A 21,055-nucleotide genomic window follows, 5' to 3' on the forward strand; every position below is an offset into this window, starting at 1 on the left:
AATCAGTGATTTGGGGTGTTACTATTAAAGATTATGACATGCTAAAGGCTCAGATGATGGTTAGCATTTTTTGCAATAAATTTTAATTAAGGTATGTACATTGGTTTTTTAAAGACACTTAATGGACTATGGTATAATGTAAGGATAAGGCAATGGCACCCCACTCCAGTACTCTTGCCTGGAAAATCCCATGGATGGAGGAGCCTGAAAGGCTGCAGTCCATGGAGTCGCTGAGGGTCGGACACGACTGAGCGACTTCACTTTCATGCATTGGAGAAGGAAATGGCAACCCACTCCAATGTTCTTGCCTGGCAAATCCCATGGATGGAGGAGCCTGGTGGGCTGCAGTCCATGGGGTTGCGAAGAGTCGGACACGACTTCACTTTCACTTTCACTTTTCACTTTCATGCATTGGAGAAGGAAATGGCAACCCACTCCAGTGTTCTTGCCTGGAGAATCCCAGGGACAGGCAAGCCTTGTGGGCTGTTGTCTATGGGGTCGCACAGAGTCAGACACTACTGAAGTGACTTAGCAGCAGCAGTATCATGTAAAGTGAAAGTGTTAGTTGCTCAGTCATGTCCAACTCTTTGCAACCCCATGGACCATAGCCTGCCAGGCTCCTATGTCCATGGAATTCTCCAGGCAAGAATACTGGAGTGGGTTGCCATTTCCTTTTCCAGGGGGAATCTCCCTGACTCAGGCATCAAACCCAAGTCTCCTGCATTGCAGGCATATTCTTTACCATCTGAGACACCAGGGAAGCCCCATAAGGTACATCATAATTATACATGTACCAGGAAACCAAAAAAATTGTGTGACTCATTTTATTGCAATATTTGCTTTATTGCAGTGGTCTGGAACCAAATCCACAGTATCTCCAAGGTGTGCCTGTATAAGGAGATAAAGAAATTGCAAAATGTCAGAACCACTGGGGAAAGTAGATTCAAATTTGTTTAGGACATGTTAGCTATAGAAAAAGATGGTGCACAGACTTCTATTCTTTTCTTCTTGAATCTTCCCTGGACCCTACCCCAAAAGAAAGCAACTGACAAAATCATCTTCATCATAATAAATGGGAAGAATTATACTTCTTTTCCTTGGATGGTTGTCCATTTCTTCTTAAGTACTGTCAACAAACCGTTCCAGAACAGGCATATGTATTACTCTGTTATAAATGTAAATATTCTTAAAGGCTTGTCTATGGAGTTTGGGAGAAGCATTCTAAACCCATTGTGATCCCTGTCCTTGGGCCAGACTTCTCACACTTTAGCATGATTCCATATCTCCTGGGGATTTTATTAAAACATAAGTGGGACTAAAATGCTGTGCCCAAAGGAAACCATCAACAAAATGAAAAGGCAAAGTAAAGAATGGGAGAAAATTTTGAAAACATCTATCCAATAAGGGGTTAATATTGAAAATATACAAGGAACTCAACTCAATAGCTTAAAAAAATGATTTAAAAAGGAGCTAAGAAGGTCCATAGACATTTTTCAGAGAAGACATACAAATGGTCAAAAGATGCATGAAAAGGGGCTCAAAATCAGTAATTAGGAAAAGATAAATCAAAACCACAATGAGATATCATCTCACATCTGTTAGAAGGCTGTTCACAAAAAGACACAAATAACAAGTATTGGTGAAGGTATGGAGAAAAGGGAACCTTTATACACTGTTGGTGGAATTCTGAGTTACAGCTGCTGTGGAAAACAGTATGGATGTTCCTTAAAAAGTTAAAAATAGAATTACTGTATAATCCAGCAATCCCATTTCTGGATATATGTCCAAAGGAAATGAAGTCAGTGTCTCAAAGAGATATCTGCACTCCCATGTTTATTGCAGGACTGTTTACAATAGCCATGATATAAAAACAACCTAAGTGTGGATGAATGGATAAAGGAAATGTGGTTGTATATACAATGGAATGTTACTCAGCCTTTAAAAAGAAAAGAAATGCTGTCGTTTGTGACTGCAGACACGAGCTTATAAAATAAGCTGAAAGTGAAAGTTGGTCATTCGTGTCCAGCTCTTTGCAACCCCATGAAATATACAGTCCATGGAATTCTCCAGGCCAAAATACTGGGGTGGGTAGCCTTTCCCTTCTCCAGGCAATCATCTCAACCCAGGGATCAAAGCCAGGTCTCTTCCATTGCAGGCAGAGTCTTTACCAGCCGAGCCACAAGGGAAGCCCATGTAGATTGCACTATCTCACATTGTTTTTTTTAATTTTTAGTTTTTATTTTTTAAATTTTAAAATCTTTAATTCTTACATGCATTCCCAAACATGAACCCCCCTCCCACCTCCCTCCCCATAACATCTCTCTGGGTCATCCCCATGCACCAGCCCCAAGCATGCTGCATCCTGCGTCAGACATAGACTGGCGATTCAATTCACATGATAGTATACATGTTAGAATGTCATTTTTTGTAATCTAAAGAATTCGAATTCATAAAAACAGTGTAAAATGATGGCTGCTAGGAGTGGGGGAAACCAGGAGATGTTGGTCAAAGAGCAGAAAGATTCTGTCATAAGTGATGAATGATTCTGTAGATCTAACGTATAGCATGGTGATTATACTTAAGAATTCTGTATTGTATATTTGCTAAGAGAGTTGATTTTCAGTGTTTTCATCATACACAAAAATCTATAACTCTGTGAGGTGGTGGAAGGCTTAATTAGCTTGATTGTGTTCATCATTTCACAATTTATACATACAACAAAACATCATGTTATATACCTTAAGTAACTAAGTGTTAGTTGCTCAGTTGTGTCTGACTCTTTGTGGCCCCGTGAACTATAGCCTGCCAGGCTCTTCTGTCCATAGGATTTTCCAGGCAAGAATACTGGTGTGGGTTGCCATGCCCTCCTCCAGGGGATCTTCCCAACCCAGAGGCTGAACCCAGATCTGCTGCATTGCAGGTAGATTCTTTGCTTTTAAGCCACCAGGGAAATTATATATTTTAAATATATACAATTTTTCTTTGTCAAATATACTTCAATAAAACTAGTAAAAAATTCAAATGAAGATTCTACTTCAGAATGTCTGGGATGGGGCCTGAGAGACTGAAATTGTAAGAGGCTTCCAGATGGTGCTGGTTTCTGAACACTGAGTTGCAAAAAGAACTGTTTCTTAAAAATTGACACTCAGACAGGAATTACAAAGAATTGAATTGATAAAGTGTAGTCAGTATAGAAATGCAGTAGAAGAAAGATCTGGGGATATGCATTCAGGGCACAGTGCTTATTTACTTGTTTGGAATGTGAAAAACCATACTACTCATCAGTCCAAGAAAATGGTGGTTGGTGTGTGACTGATCTCCATCACAGAATCAGGTGTGATGAGGCTGGTGCTGTTAGAAAGCTTTCTAGCAATCAATATTCCTGAGTTCAAGTAATTATTATGTTATATAAAACTGCTAGAGTTAATAGTGGAGAAGGAAATGGCAACCCACTCCAGTATTCTTGCCTGGAGGATCCCATGGACAGAGGAGCTTGGCGGGCTACAGTCCACGGGGTTGCAAAGAGTCAGACATGACTGAGCGACCAACACACACACAGTTAATAGGTCCCTTTCCCCCAGAATTCTGGTAGGTGACATGCCAAGTTTGGGGAGTATCTTGATATTTTCATAAATTATATGCCATCTGAATTGTGAAAATTCAGGTGTGATTTTGCCCTTGATTACCAATCACATAGAAGGTGTGTTGGCAACAGCAACCACATTCTCCTGGGCACTGACTCAGTTTCTCAGTGATTGTGGTAAAAATGTCTGTGGCCACGTCCTGAGAGGGGCAAATGCTCTCATTCAAGTGGCAGCAAAAGAATACTTGTTGTCTTGTGTTCCGAATATTCTCCTCCTGGGCGTGCTGTTTGCTCCGTCCTATTTATTGGCATATTTGAAACAGCAGTCATTTAAAATAACATCCCTTCTGAAATGCCCTATTTTGAAATATCAGATTTACCGATTGTGAAAGTAAGAAAAATGAAACCAGAGCACAGGCTGTCTCACTAATCCCATCCTGTGGAAAATGTCAATTAGGAAGCTTGGAAGAGGTGTGCGCCTGCAAATCAGGAGTGGCAGCACTTCTTAATGACATTAGCTTTAGCAATTAGAATGGTTGCCTTCTCGGGAGCACTAACGAGGTGATGTCTACCAGTCAGCTGTTCCCTACTGCTGCTTCTAAGGGCTTCACTTTCGATCAGTCATCCAGGCCCATCAGTTTGGCCTCTGCAGTGTTTCCAGAATCTGTTCCTCTTTTTCTAAAGTATAGGAGATAGAAATTAAAAACACTATTCATTCCCACCGCAATCACCTTTGTCTTCTCTCACCTAAGCCGTTACAAGAACGTGTTAAATGGTTTCTGCAGCCCCAGACTCATCCCAGCCCTAGTCCCTACCATCTCTTGCTGTTGGAGGTTCTCTAAAACCCAGACCTGATCATCCTCTTCCTTCCCTGAAGATTCATGTTGACTTTACAGGGCCTACACACTAAAGCGAGACTGTTGGTGAAGCTTCCACCTTCTCCTAGCCAACATTAAGTTCACTTTTTATTCATCCCCTCCCCTTGCTCAGGCTTCCCTGGTGGCTCAGATGGTAAAGAATCTGCCTGCTATGCGGCAGACCAGGGTCTCATCCCTGGGTCAGGAAGATCCCCTGGAGGAAGAAATAGCAACCCACTCCAGTATTCTTGCCTGGAGAATTCCATGGATAGAGGAGCCTGACAGGCTACAGTCAATGGGGTCACAAAGAGTCAAACACAACTTAGCGACTTTCGCTTCCCCTGGCTCCCTAAATTTTTCTTGTCTGGACATTTGGATAGTTTATTAAGTACACATTGCATTGGCTAATATCTTTGCTTAGGCTAGGCCCTCTTCCCGGAGTCTGTTTCTTTTATTCACTTAGAAAAAGCCTTTTTCGGTCATTCAAGAATTAAGTGGTATTTCCCTAGGAAAGCCTTCCTGAACATTCCTTCTCCAAGAGGATATCTCCTGTCTCCTTTATTCTCTCATGGTGCCCTGCTGAAGCCTCACTTGTGATGCATCCTAACTATATGTCTATCTGCCCAGCTAGACTGTAGGTTCTGAAACTGAGGTCTTATTTCAGCCAGGCTTATATACCTCAGTCCTCCAGCAAAAGGTCTGGCATATAATAGAGGCTTAATGAATAGTTGTTGAATATAGATGGATGGGGAAGATGGAAGGACAGTTAGATGGACAGATGAAATAAAGAAATGGAGAGATTTAGTCTTTCTAAATGATACAAGTTATTTGTTCATGAGAAATTAGAGGGAAAAAGCAGGATATATACCTATCTACCTATATACTTACAGGTGTATATATCTACACATATACATATTGTTCACAGTGTGACTCTAAAGCTATGAATCTCTCTTTTTAGACAACATTTAGCAGGAATAAGACCTAATAACTTATATCTTTAAAGACTGATACCTTATTTTTTGTTGTTGTTCAGTTGCGGCCAACTCTTTTGTGACTGCATGGACTGTAGCCTGCCAGGCTTCTCTGTCCATTGGATTTTCCAGGCAGGAATATTGAACTGGGTTGCCATTTCCTTCTCCATTCCTTTTTCTTGACCCAGGGATCTAACCCTCATGTCCTGCATTGGCAGGCGAATTCTTTACCACTGAGCCACCAGGCAAGCCAAAATCACCAAGGGGACACCCGGATATGAACCAGGGAACCTAATGCTGTACCCTCTTTTTATTCTAGAATGATCGAGGTCTTCGGCTTGTGGCTAATTCAATGGTATGGGTTCCAGAAGGTGGGATGCTGCAGATTACTAACAGAATCTTACAGGCAGAAGCTCCAGGTGCCAGTGCTGCAGAAATCATCTACAAAATCACACAGGACCACCCCCAATTTGGTAACTTTTTTTTTCCTTTGTCATGATTTCATCATTGCTTTCAGCAGTCTTGGACTCGCTTCTGTGTGATGCCACACAGCCAGGTTGTGTTTCCAATGAACTTGTCTTTCAAACACATCTCCTTTATTTATTATTTTTTTAATTATCTATGCATTTATTGAGAAGTTAAACCATTCAGCTTTAAATATTTCAATAAATTTTTGTTAGAATCAAGAGGTAATTAATTAGGAGTTTGGGGGTTTTTTTTAATTTTTTTAGTTTTTTATTTTTTAAATTTTAGTATCTTTAATTCTTACATGTGTTCCCAAACATGAACCCCCCTCCCACCTCCCTCCCCATAACATCTCTCTGGGTCATCCCCATGCACCAGCCCCAAGCATGCTGCATCCTGCGTCAGACATAGACTGGTGATTCAATTCTTACATGATAGTATACATGTTAGAATGTCATTCTCCCAAATCATCCCACCCTCTCCCTCTCCCTCTGAGTCCAAAGGTCCGTTATACACATCTGTGTCTCTTTCCCCGTCTTGCATACAGGGTCGTCATTGCCATCTTCCTAAATTCCATATATATGTGTTAGTATACAGTGTGATAGTGCTCTTTGATTATAATCAAAGAGCACTATCACACTGTGTCCGTATCAGGTACTAGGTAGTATGCTAAGTAATGTAAACATAGTATATCTAAACCTAAAATGTAAATTTTAAAACAACTTCCCTTTAGAGCCAATGCACTTGAGGGTGAGGATAGAGCACAGTGGGAATGTGAAAAACGGTCTCTTTCTTCATAGATGGTGGGAGCTAAATTAACCCAGACTTTACTACCAGACGCTTACTCCTTGGAAGGAAAGTTATGACTAACCTAGATAGCATGTTGAAAAGCAGAGACTTTACTTTGCCAACAAAGATCTGTCTAGTCGAGGCTATGGTTTTTCCTGTGGTCATGTATGGATGTAAGAGTTGGACTGTGAAGAAGGCTGAGCGCTGAAGAATTGATGCATTTGAACTGTGGTGTTGGAGAAGACTCTTGAGAGTCCCTTGGACTTCAAGGAGATCCAACCAGTCCATTCTGAAGGAGATCAAGCCTGGGATTTCTTTGGAAGGAATGATGCTAAAGCTGAAACTCCAGTACTTTGGCCACCTCATGTGAAGAGTTGACTCATTGGAAAAGACTCTGATGCTGGGAGGGATTGGAGGCAGGAGGAGAAGGGGACGACCCAGGATGAGATGGCTGGATGGCATCACCAACTCGATGGACGTGAGTCTGAGTGAACTTTGGGAGTTGGTGATGGACAGGGAGGCCTGGCGTGCTGCGATTCATGGGGTCGCAAAGAGTCAGACACGACTGAGCGACTGAACTGAACTGAACTGAACTGAATGTCAAAGTTCAGGTTCTTAAGCTCTACCTTGCTTCCATCACTGATTTTTTTTTTTTTTTTTTTTTGCCACTTGGCTTGTGAAAGTTCCCCATCCAGGAACTGAACCTGGCCCCAGCAGTGAAAATGCCAAGTCCTAGTCACTGGACCACTAGGAAATTCCCCCTCACCTGCTTTCTTCTTGTGACTTTCTTTTTATTTTTTAAAAAAAGTTTTTACATAAAAGCATTTCTCAAGTTTTCCATTGTTACTTCCACTTCCAGACAGATGGTAGAGTGTGATAACCTATCATTATCACCTAGAAATGATGGATAAAAGTGATGAAGAACTAAAAGGCACTCATAGCTGATCCCTCAAGGATACAGAAGAATCTCCAGGTGCAAGAAACAGAGAAGGAACTGCAAACCTGGGCAGGAGCTGATGGCGTGTTTTCTCTGAGACGGGTTGTATATGTTTCAGTAACACGGAGGGCTTGGGGTATTTTAATGCCCGTGCAGAGACAGAAAGCTGGAATTAAGACAAGAAGCTCACCAGCACAGATAGATGGCAAAGAAACTACCAGTGTTCCCCAGGGCTCAGAGTAGAACAAAAAATGCCTACTAAGAATTCAGAACTTCAGGCCTGTTTTTCCTGAAGACCCAAAGTTCTGTTATACCATTTGCATTGTCTGAGAAACCCAAAGCTGAGGCAATAATGTGAAAATTGATCTCAGGCCAATGATACTTCTTGGGTCCCTTGCAGAAAAATGTAGAAACTACTGTGGAATGCCCACTCTTAACTCCAGACCACACAGATTCTCACAGATAAAACCACTGAAGATTAGCTCAGAATTCAAAATTGCAGAACATATGAGGAAACAATCTGTAGTACCGTAACCAAAACAAACAAGAAGATTAAAACCCAAAGAATTTCAAATGAAGGAACTAGCTTATAAAAACTATGAAATAAGCATATTTTAAAAGATTTAAAAACAGAGAAGAAGGAACTAAAACTGTAAGGAGATAAAATGCTATAAAAAATAAAAACAACAAACAAGCAGATTTTTTTAAAGAAATAAGTAATTACTTGGAAATGAAAACTGTAGTCATTAAAATTGCTTGGTGTGATAAATAGTAGAGAAATAATAATTCACTTTTCCTCAGGTTATCAGATTCTTAAAATTATGTGTTTTCTCTGGTAAAGAAAAAATTAACTTAGTCTTATTTAAGAATAACTCTGGAGTCCACAAAGGCATTGAAAGTCATAATCCAATCAATAATTGACAAAAGTATAAAACAATCAGTCTAGCTGGACTGTAGTTTATCACAGATGTATAACCTTGAGGAAAGCAAGTAGACCCCTTGAGCCATAGGTTTCTTTGAAAGATGAAACAAGATAATTTTTAAAATTTTTACTTAAAAATAGTTTTAGACTTACTGAAAAGTTGCAAAAATAGTGCAAAAAAGCTCTTAAATATGCTTTAACTGCTTCCCCCAATAGTAACATCTTATATAACCGTAGAACAATGGGCTTCCCTGGTGGCTCAGTTGGTAAAGAATCTGCCTGCAATGCAGGAGACCCAGGTTCTATCCCTGGGTGGGGAGTATCCCCTGGAGATGGAAATGGCAACCCATTCCATATTCTTACCTGGAAAATCCCAGGGACAGAGGAGCCTGGAAGGCTACAGTCTATGGGGTGGCAAAAATTTGGACATGACGTAGCAATTAAACCAGCACCACCACCACCATAGAACAATAATCAAACCCAGTAAATCAGCACTACTACAGTGCTACTAGGAGAAGGCAACGGCACCCCACTCCAGTACTCTTGCCTGGAAAACCCTATGGATGGAGGAGCCTGGTGGGCTGCAGTCCATGGGGTCACGAAGAGTCGGACACGACTGAGCTACTTCACTTTCACTTTTCACTTGCATGCATTGGAGAAGGAAATGGCAACTCACTCCAGTATTCTTGCCTGGAGAATCCCAGGGACGGGGGAGCCTGGTGGGCTGCCGTCTATGGGGTCGCACAGAGTCGGACACGACTGAAGCAACTTAGCAGCAGCAGCAGCACAATGTTACTAATTAGTTCACAGACCTTATTCAACTTAGCCATATTTCACCCACTGATTTTAAGCTAGACAATGTTTAAGTCTTTTCAGCTCTAAAAATCTTTGACTCATTTGATGTATTAAATTCTTTACCTGTATCTTGATCATAAAAACAATCGAGAAGTTGAATTTCTTAAAGGTATCCCATCCCAATAGTCTGTTAAAGTATTAAATGGAACAATGCTCAATGAGGTGATTTTTAAGCCATTTCAGCTTGATAAATGCCATACAGACTTGATTTTGACCCTTTTCTCCCATAACTCTCTTAATTAACTTCTTCCTAGTAACATAATCCTATTTCTGTGTGTTCAGAGCTCCCCACTGGTAATAATCAAATCACATTACCCTTAGGAGCCATTCAAGAGTGGAAAAAGGTGGTGGGAACCAGAAGCCCACTTAACACAAATCTACTTACATCCGTCTATCCTGGTTTTGTGAATTATGGAGCCCTTACCTCAGTGCCACGCTAGCTACTAAGCACTCCCTTATCACATTGGAACATTCCAGTTGAGCTTTAACACCTTTTTTTGTACAGTTTTGTGTGTTCTGGCCACCTCTTCTTAATCTCTTCTGCTTCTGTTAGGTCCATACCATTTCTGTCCTTTATCGAGCCCATCTTTGCATGAAATGTTCCCTTGGTATCTCTAATTTGCTTGAAGGGACCTCTAGTCTTTCCCATTCTTGTTTTCTTCTATTTCTTTGCATTGTTCACTTAAGAAGGCTTTCTTATCTCTCCTTGCTAGTCTTTGGAACTCTGCATTCAGATGGGTATATCTTTCCTTAAATTGCTCATGTAGTATACACATAAAGGACCTACGTTCAGACTCACCACTTTTTTCAAATGTAAGTTTAGGCAAGTTGATTAATATGTGTACCTTTAGCAGATTTGAGAGTAAATTAAATGAGATGGTTTTATTGAAGTAGCTTGAGTATCATCTGAGAGAGAATCTGACTTACATTGCCAACTCTAAGTTATTTAGCATAGTGTAAGGAAACTTCACTGCAAATTATCTCAACCCCAAAGTAATTCATTGTGATTCCAATGAGATTCTAATTCTTAAAACCTATTACCTTTCCCCTTCAAGATTCTTGGTTAAAATATTGACTTCAATATCAAGGAAAACACTAGTAGATATAGTTTCCTGTTTTTTAAGCCTGGACTGTTTTTAAACCTGGATTTTCATATATTTAAGGAATCATCTTGTATTTTGTCATACTATGATAAAAGCAGAGATGAGTTACAATGCAAAAGCTCTCACTTGGAAGGAGTGAACTCCACAAAATATCGGTATTTCTCCCTGTCTACTTGTGGGTTTGTCACAAACAGACCTTGGATTCCACATACCCAGTGCTGAATTCCTCATCTTGTCTTCTACCAGCTCATCTCCTTAGTGGCCTTGCTTCCTTACTCATCATCCAGCCTAATAGGGGATTATCTGATTCCTACCTCTTTCTCACCCTTTACAGCCACACTTGTTAAGTTCGGTTGCTTCCACTTCTTTAATGATTCTAGTATCTGTTTATGTCTTTCAGGTCTTACCTCTGTTACTTGAGTTTATTTCATCTGGGTTTCGCAATTTTGTAATTGGTCAAACTGTCCACATAAATATTAGCTACTGTTGTTATTGGTTTTCTAAATTAAAATCCAGCCTCTTTCACAGAACTTTCACATACGTTCTGTGTTCTACTAAAAATCAGTTCTTGCCATTAACCTACTGAAACTCTCACAGTGGCTTCCAGTTGCTTCTGGGGCTGATCTCCAGAGGCAGGAACATCATCCTACTGATCTTTGAGTCCCCCATCCCAAAGGGCTGACCACAGCAGTTAGCACCTAGCAGGTGCTCACTGACTGTTTACTGAGTTGAAATTAATGGGATTAGTCAATATCTTATGATTCTTGTTAATCTGCATAGTAGGGCAATGGGTTTTTTTAAATCTGGAAAATAGGTTTATTTCATTAGGACTTGTTAAGAAAACCCTGCTTAATTAGCTTTCCTGTTATAAAGCAGAATATCTAGGAAATTGATCTTTAGATATTTTTCTATTCTCCATAATTTCATTGTGGAAATCTCCTCTCAGAATATTTTGCAACTACCCACATTCATAAGCAGTCCGTATCCTGGGAAAGCATGTTTATTAACAAGGTATTATGAACAGAAGTTGAACCAGCAAGAGATGGATAATGGAATTTGTGACTTAGGTACAAATGAGAAACAGTCCAAGAAAGAAATAGAGTGAGTTGATTCTACACATGATTATTTTAATAAGAATATTGATGTTTTTCCATTACTTCAGTATTTCATCACTATCTAGGATATTATGTTCATTTTCAACTTGAATTTAGTGCATATTAATATTAGAATCAGTATTTCTGTTGAGAAAGAAAACTAATTTCTCTAAGATAATCAAAGTGTACTGTTAATTGCCCAATATGTCTCATACACTAAGATCTGTTTTTTTTTCTACATAACATTTAAAAGATATGTACAGTTTCTGTGTGTGTCTCTCTCTCTCTCTCTCTCTCACACACACACACACACACACACACAGACACAGACACACACACACACTCTTCTCTCCCTCTTCATATCAGAGTGGTAGAGAGGCTTCTTTCAGATTTACTATTAGATTCATTTTCACAAAAATGTGTCTTCTGTTTTTTTATTTATTATTTAATTGAAGGATACTTGCTTTACAGAATTTTGTTGTTTTCTGTCAAACATCAACAAGAATCAGCCCTAGGTACACCCATGTCCCCTCCCTCCTAAACCTCATCCATTCTCTTTTCTTGGGCTTCACTTGAAGGAACATTCTCCTTGTGAAATTTTGATTGTTTCTATAACACTTCTGAATTTGCAATCTCACTGTAAGAAAATAGTAGCTCCAGGTGAAGAACAAACAATAGAAACAGATTGGTGTTGTTGGTGGTGGTGTTTAGATGTAGATTTCATTACTTCAATTCTAATAAAGTTTAGAGAGTCGAGGAGGAAAAAACATGATCAGTTATTTATCAAGGTAAATGTTGGTCTGTGAACATAAAATAATCATGATGGGTAATAGAGTTTCATGACTAGGAAAATGAGCTTCGGATTCAAATCCCAGCTCCTCCACTTCGGATCTTCATGACCTCAAACAAATTCTTGAACTTTTCTGAGTTTAAAGACAGATTACTTTGTCTTTAAAATGCAGATGATAACAGCATCTTCAGGAGGATTCAGTAACACAGTGGTAAGGATAACCAACATTCTTTTTAAGCACCTGTGAAGTATGTACTATGACTCTGTTTTCACCAATGAGGGACAGAGACTTATAGTATGTAAGTAAGCTCTCCCACCTCTATGTGGTGGAGCAGGGTTTGAACCACTATGCGATGTGCTTCATGCAGAACCTGTCATATGCATTCCAGTATTAGCTATTATTATTTTCATTGTATAGAACTCTTCCTGATTTTTTTCTAGTTTCCCCTTTTGTTTACACCAAAAGTTTCCTGGTTAGAAAGCATCTTCTGTTCATAGAAAGTTGTGGGTAGAAATGAATCTATTCAATGCCCAGTATTTGGAATGCTCACGGCTGTTGGAATCTTCTTATATAATTTTAATAGATACAAGTCAGTAACTTCATACATGAATTGCCCTTGAATGGCTTTTAGCTCTGTTAATTGAAAGACTGGGTATTTTTTGTCTAAAGGTGGTTTTGATGACACCTACTGAGTTCTGTGTTTATGTCTTTTCCTTCGCCTTAGATAAAAATGAAGTGTACCGTATCTTTTCTGTTAAAAAAAAAAGTGATAGAGAAGGAGATGAGAGTTCTGATTGACTTTCCCCTCTCCCAGGGTCCTCACTAACTATGTGTTTTTCTTAGGGGATGTGGTCCTTCTGGTTAATATGCCTGCAGACAGCCCTGCAGATGGAGGGCAGCACTTGCCTGATGGGAGGACAGCAACTCCCACCAGCACCTTCACCCAGCAAGATATCAACGAAGGTATCGTGTGGTACAGGCACTCAGGGGTCCCAGCCCAGAGTGACTCCTTCCGCTTTCAGGTACCATCTGCTTCCTGAATTTTCTGATATCTGGATGGTCTGATTAAAATCTTCACCCTTATTTATAAATGATCCAAGTCATTTTCTATGATTGCCTGCAAGTCACATTTGGGAGGGGAAAAAAATGTAACTAGTAGCATCAAGAGATTTATTTTTAATTAATTTGCCAATTCAACCTTATGATCTCTACATCATTTCATAGCAAAGAGATTTATAATAGAGAATTGCTAAAATGTTTTGCAAAAAGTATTTTTAAAATGTTAAAATGCCATATGGAGGGAAAAAATCTTATTTTCTTTTTTCAAATGTTTTTGAAACATTTACCATCTTATGATAAGGTCATGGGTTTAGCAGCCAAACTCATTGGGTTTATGTTTTACTTCTGCCATGTACTAGCTTTGGAAAAATTACTTGGGTGAAATCCTTGAACTTCAGTTTTCTCATCTGTAAAATAGGATTGTACGGATTTAATGAATTGTAAGGATTTAATGAGTTAATACAGATAAAGCATTTAGAATACTGGCTATTACTGTGTAAGGGTGTGTGACTATCATTTATTAAGATTAGTCAAATACCAGTGCTATAGACTGAATGTGTCCAACTGAAGTTGGTATGTTGAAATCTTAGCCATCTATGTGATGGTATATGGAGGTGGTGCCTCTGATTAGAATTAGATGAGGTCATGAGGGTTGTCTGGAGAAGGCAATCCACTCCAGTATTCTTGCCTGGCAAATCCCATGGACAGAGAAGCCTGGCGGGCTAAAGTCTGTGGGGTTGCAAAGAGTCAGACATCACTGAGGGACTAACACACACACACACACACACACACACACACGAGGGTTGTACCCTCATGAATGGGATTAGTTTACTTACAGGAGTCACATGAGTGCTTGCTTCCAATCTCTGCTGCCCTCCATGGGGATACGATGAAAAATCTACAGTCTACAACCCAGAAGAGGGCCCTCACCAGAACCCAGCCATACTGGTACCCTGATTTCAGACCTCCAGCCTCCAGAACTGTGAGAATTACATTTCTATTATTTAGAAACCACCCCGTCTATGGTATTTTTGTTAGAGTAGCCTGAGCAAACTGTGGCAACCAGACCATAGGCTGGTTTAATTTATTCTGTCAGTAAATTACAGAACAAGAAATTATACTGGGCACATTCTCTGTTATGAAATATGATTAGAAATTAATAATAAAAGGGTAAAAAAATCAAAGCATTTGGAATTTCTAAATAATTCCTAATTCTAAAACTGTTAAGAAATATTGATTAGGAGAAAACAACATATCAAAACTTAAATGATGTGGACAAAGTAATACTCAGATGAAAACTGATGGCCTTAAGCTCTTATTATTGAGCAGAAAAGCATGAAAATGAATGGGCTAAATACTAAATTCAAGAAGCTGGTGATGTATGAGAGAAGCAAAAGGAAAACATCAATAGACATAAAAGAGGAATTGACTAATTATAAGATTCTAGACTTGATAAATAAGTACAAAATCTGAATCTTTGGAAAGACCCATACAGTTAAAGAATCCTCTGTCAAGGACAATTCAGAAATGAATAATTGAACAGAAATACAGAGGAATGAGGAAGTATGAATGAGAAAGAACTTTTAAACACAGATACAGAAAAGAATTTAGGAACACATCAGAGAAAATATAAAGAGGCTCTCATGGTTATCAGTCAAAGCAACTTAACAATCCTGCTAAGTCTGAGCCCATTTCCTTTGTCTAGGAATCCAGTTGGGGATAAACTATCATTACAGCTCACCTTGTTAAAATTATTTTCCATACTAATAAGCAGCAAGGTCCTACTGTTTAGCACAGGGAACTCTGCTCATTGTTATGTGGCAGCTTGGATGGGAGAGGACTTTGCAAGAGAATGAATACATATTTGTCCCTGATGGCTCAGACAGTAAAGAATCCTTCTGCAATGCAGGAGACCCAGGCTGGATCCCTGAGTCAAGAAGATTCCCTGGAGAAGAAATGGCAACCCACCCCAGTATTCTTGCCTGGAGAATTCCATGGACAGAGGAGCCTGGCAGACTACAGTCCATGGGGTCGCAAAGAGTCAGGCACGACTGAGCAACTGACACTTTCACGTCACGTGTATGGCTGAGCTCCTTTGCTGTCCACCTGAAACTATCACAACATTGTTAATTGGGTATACCCCAATGCAAAATAGAGTGTTTAAAAAAAATTATCATCCATTCTGTTCCTGATGCCTGGTGCACATATCTTCATCGTCCGATTTATATTGTGTAAAAAAATGTGCTTTTCCAGAGAGCTGCCTGAAATAAACCTGGAAATCATTAAAATTAGATTACACTGAGCACACTGAATGTCCAGTGAGTGCGCAAACATGACGTGCCCTTTGCCCAAGTTAATATTTCAATTTTAGCAGCTGGGGACTCAGCAGTCCTCAGGTAATGAGTCAGAACAGAGGCAAAGACCTCAATCAAAAGGAGTCACCTCAGCAAACTAGAATCCTCAGACCTGCCTTTGCCTTCATAGGCATCCATATGAAGAACATCATCAATATGGAGCATTTCCCTGGAAAGAGATTCTCAGCACCTGCTAAAATGATATTTGATTGCTTTTGCAAGTTGGTTACTAAGTAGGTTATTATAAAATAGCAAAAGTTATTGATTTTGGAAAACAAATTCACTTGAGTTTAAGACCTAAAACATCATTACTTAGAAAATGGTTCCCTTTGGAGAATCTTCACACGTTTTGCACAAAATGTATTTTAAAGGCTTACCTGAAATCTCCTTCGAACTCTGTGGAATATTCTTTAGAATATCTTCAATAATGACAATGTATCATCCTTGGGAAGAAGTGAATTTTAAAATATAACCCAATAGACAAAAGTCATGCTGACTCACATCTGGTAGAAAGAAGAGTAGTGTTATTTTTGGTTAAAACAAGGACGAATTATGAAGTAACAAGCGCAGTTTTCTTACATGTTTTGTGAAGGCTTTCCAATAAGTGCATTTTGAATACTGACAACATCCTTATTCCAAGTATGAAACAACTCTCTCAGATCATCTTCTCTTGCATGTGGAAGCTTTGGTGTGTATGTTTTTAAAGTCTCATTATTTGATAGGCTTACCTCATATTTTGGTGTGAAGTGACACAGACTCTTTAGCTATGTGCTAAAATAAATGGTTAGCAACTTGTCCCATTCATCATTTTAGTGTCCCTTGGGATTTTAAACTATTTTTAAAAAGATGCTGTTCTAATGGTTCTTGTCCTTGTCCCTTTCTTCCCTTTCAAGCAGAAAATGCAGTACAATGAGTTGCATGGATTTAATTTCATTTTAATGTTGATATGCTGTCATGAGCCATCAACGCAGTCCATCTGTTACTTTGCGTCTAAGACTTGGGATTTATGCAATGCGAATGGTGTGAAAAAATTAGAGCATGGCGTAGTGAGAAGAAAGCAGGCACATTTTTGGCCGGGGAAGGAGCCCTGGTTTTTGGCTTATTCAGAGCACGTTGACACAGCCTCAGGGGATGTGGTTTGAAAAGGACCAAAATATTTTATAGCAGTATCTTTGCTAGGGAAGTTAAAATTGCTCACACCTCACTACCTGCAGAGTTCCATTCCTTTTCTTCAAGAGATAGGAGAACGTATCTTCCTCTGTCCTAATTCCCTAAAGCTTCCAAATTGAGTCACCGTGTCAATAGGAAGATCAGGAACCCACTGACCTAGTTTTAAATACTGCTCCTTAGTGGCTTTTGACCTTGACACCTATAACTTTTTGACTTTCAGTTTCATCGTCTGTAAAAAAGGAGATAATAATATCTACTTGGTGGGTATTCAGTAAAGAAACTTTTGAAAAGTAGCTTGTACGGTGCTGAGGCTTTGATCAATGCTCTGTCGCTAAGTCGCTAAGCTGTTGTTAATATTATTTATGGTGACACTATGTCTTCTTGGAAATGTCTTGGTTATGTCTTCTTGGAAATGTGGATATTCTGCAACTTGAGCTCTGCAGAGAACTCAGCTTTCCTGTAGGATGTAACTAGAAGACATAGAGAAAGGGCTGCTGTTCTGCCTTTTTCTCAGGATTTACAAAACCTTGCCCCTTCTCAAATGTGTGTGTGCATGCTCATTCGCTTCAGTTGTGTCCGACTCTTTGCAACCCCGTGGACTGTAGCCCAGCAGGCTCCTGTGTCCATGGGATTTTCCAAGCAAGAATACTGGAGTGGGTTGCCATTTCCTCTTCTAGGGGATCTTCCCCACCCAGAGATCAAACCTAGTCTTATGTCTCCCACGTTGGCAGGCAGGTTCTTTACCACCAGATCCACCTGAATGCAAATCCACATGGCCACTTGGGCCTGACCAATTCTTCTAACAAGCACAAGGAATAAAGAAAGAAGGCAAGTTTAACGGAGTGGCTAGGTTGCACTGAGGAAGGGGAGAGATTGCATGGGCAAACCATCATTTTTCAGTATGTTTGAAACAGGAGGAAATTGACCTTGTGACCACTACCCTAAATGTAAATGCTTTTAACCTTGCAGTGATGAGGCTGGGATTTAGCATTTATAATCTAATTGTAGATATCTGCACTAGGTAAAGATTAAAGTGAAACAAACATCACTTATGTAATGTGTTGTATATGTTCATAATAAGACATTATGTAGCTATCAAAATTATGTTTTCAAGAATGCTTAATGATATAGCAAAATATCATAATATTAAGTAAATATTTAGAATATATACTTATATATAAAGATTCACATATGCATAGCAAAAAGATTAAATTGAAATGCAATGGTATATTCATTACTATTTATCAGTAGTGAAATTCTTGATGGTTTTTATTCCATATTTATACTTTCCTGCAACTTTAGAATTGCCTAAAATGTTTATTTTAAATGAATCTTAAAATATGAAGAGCAGAACAAAGATTGTAATGCAGGAGCATATAGAATTCAAAGACAGATGGTGCAAAAGGGAAAAAGTAAACAAGGGCAAACTACTCTGCCCATCAGAGTCTTACCAGCGTGGCATCTCTTTGCAGGTGTCCAGCGCCACAGAGGCCCACGCCCATCTGGAGAGCCGCCTGTTCAACATTGCCATCTTACCTCATACTCCAGAAGCACCCCAACACTTTCCAGGATCTTCTCTCCACATGACAGTGAGTTGGGTGGGAGCGCTCATGGTTTTTGCTTGGAGGAGGTGGGCTGATGCATTCTACGTGCGTGCTAAGTCATTTCAGTTATGTCCGACTCTTTGTGACTCTATGATCTGCAACCTGTCAGGCTCCTCTGTCCATGGGATTCTCTAAGCATGGATGCTGGAGTGGGTTGCCATGCCCTCCTCCAGGGGATCTTCCCAACGCAGGGACTGAACCTGCGTCTCTTCGGTCTCCTGCATTGGCAAGCGAGTTTGCTTTTACCACTATTGCCACCTGGATGAGATTTGACTTAATGCCTATCTTGGAACACAGACTCTGGGGTCACCAATGCATGCCAGCCCTGTGAACACATTTCTCATTGATTTGAAAAAGCAATTAAAATTACCAGAGTGAAAGGAAGATTAGATGAAATCTACCCCAACCTCCCATCCATTGCTGCTAAACTTTTTGCAGCATCCCAATCATGGGCCCACTCCCTGAGTGGTGTTGTTCAATTCCTAAGTCATGCCCAACTCTTTGCAATCCCTTGGATGGTAGCCCGACAGGCTCCTCTGTCCATGGGATTATCCAGCAAGAATTCGGGGGTACGTTGCCATTTCCTCCTCCAGGGGATCTTCCCTACCTGGGGATCAAACCCGCATCTCCTGAATTGGCAGGCAGGTTCTTTACCACTGAGCCACTAGGTACTCATTGAATACCTGAATGGATTTTCAGGCTTATATCCATTTGATGATTGCTGTTTGGGTATAAATGTTTAGCCAGTTTAGAGCTCTACCTAGCTGGAGAAACTATTCTTTGTTTTAAAAGTCCTGTTAGTAGTTTTCTATTATAAAAGAAATATCAGGGCTTATCAGGGCTTCCCTGATAGCTTAGTTGGTAAAGAATCCATCTTTAATGTAGGAGACCCCAGTTTGATTCCTGTGTCAGGAAGATCCGCTGGAAAAGGGATAGGCTACCCACTCCAGTATTCCTGGGTTTCACTTGTGGCTCAGCTGGTAAAGAATCCACCTGCAATGCGAGAGACCTGGGTTTGATCCCTGGGTTGGGGAGACTGCTTGAAGAAAGGAAAGGCTACCTGCTCCAATATTCTGGCTTGGAGAATTCCATGGACTATACAGTCCAGGGGGTCGCAAAGAATCGGGCATGACTGAGCAACTTTCACTTCTATTATAAAAGTATCCTGGTAAAAGTGATGTCTATGCTGACTCCAGAAAGACAAGTAGAAAATATTCAAAAAGTCTGGGGATGGGGGGACAGGTTGGAAGGATTTGAGGGGTGAAGGCAAAGGGCATCACCAAGCATAGAAAGAACACATATGAAGACCCAGAGGAGAGAGACAATATGATTGTTGGGAAAATTGCCAACAATTCAATAGGACTGGGGACATAAGAGAGGCAGAGGAGACTGGGGGTGTGGAGGTCTGTGAGCTGGATCACAGAGGGGCTTTGTGTGGGAAGGAGTGTGGACTCCTGGAAAAGTTTGAAACAAGGTGACAGCTAAATTAGTACATGAAGCTTAGTTCAGACAATTAGCAGTTCCACCATAACCCTATATCTACAGGACATGTAATGCCAGAACCCCTCTTCTAGACAGAGCCACAAGCACGAAGTCCTTGTCAATGAATCATCAGAGATCCACGTTTTAGTTAGCGTCCACATAATTACACTCCAAAGTGGTACAGCAGCCCTGAATCGCAACAAAGACAGCAGGTAGAGTTTTAGAAATTATGGGTCCAGAACGTGACAGAGACATAAAAGGGGAAACAGAAAGTATTTAATGAATAGCTGGTGTAGGAATTTCCACCGTAAACCATAATTTAAAGAAATCATAATTCAGCAACACTATAAAGTCTATAATTCATCATTCTGACTAGAGGAACTTGGATCAGAATTTTCTCCAAAGTGTAAAGAAAATGTGCATGCACATCTCTTGCCAAATGTTAATGCAGTGTTATTTTGAGTTTAGAAGGGAAAATAAATGCCACGAAGATGGCGTCACTCCCGCTCTGCGGCTGGGAACCTCTAACAACTTTTAAACACACTTAACCTTGAGGGTCTCAAGTTAGGTCTATCCTGTGTAATTTAGTGTATCACAGAGATTAGTCTACTATAAAATGTGATCAGGCGATCATTTCATTTCTTAAAATATACATGGTTTATATTTCTTTTGACATTAATTAGGGCCATTACTGGAGGACATACAAACTAATCTGTGACTAAAGTGCATTCTCAATTCAGTGATTTGGGTTCACCTAGCCACACAAATTTTGTACATAATTGTAGACACATTATGAATACATATGCTAAATTCATATATGGTATATTCATATATGTGTTTAAGAGTAAGTGTCTATCTCTCCATTCATTCAGTTATTCAGTCACAAACGCTTTTGGACCCCTAATTTATGCCAAGTTCTATGGAAGACATTGGAGATTGAGTGATCACATAATACAGACTGTATTCTTTTTTTTTTTTGAAATATAGTTGATTTACAATGTTAATTTTTATCAAGCACT

General features: G+C 39.8%; 1 protein-coding gene across 1 annotated transcript in view; it reads left to right on the top strand.

Moving 5' to 3' along the window:
- FRAS1 (Fraser extracellular matrix complex subunit 1) overlaps positions 1-21,055 on the top strand; it is a 523,572-nt gene that overhangs the window by 373,304 nt on the left and 129,213 nt on the right. The window contains exons 30-32 of the mRNA XM_027970762.2: positions 5,731-5,884; positions 13,211-13,389; positions 18,423-18,539. Of these exons, the coding sequence (XP_027826563.2) occupies positions 5,731-5,884; positions 13,211-13,389; positions 18,423-18,539 (450 nt within the window). The remainder of the gene's footprint in view (positions 1-5,730; positions 5,885-13,210; positions 13,390-18,422; positions 18,540-21,055) is intronic.

Source organism: Ovis aries, chromosome 6 (genome assembly GCF_016772045.2).
Source record: "Ovis aries strain OAR_USU_Benz2616 breed Rambouillet chromosome 6, ARS-UI_Ramb_v3.0, whole genome shotgun sequence".
In the NCBI taxonomy this organism is placed as follows: domain Eukaryota; kingdom Metazoa; phylum Chordata; class Mammalia; order Artiodactyla; family Bovidae; genus Ovis; species Ovis aries.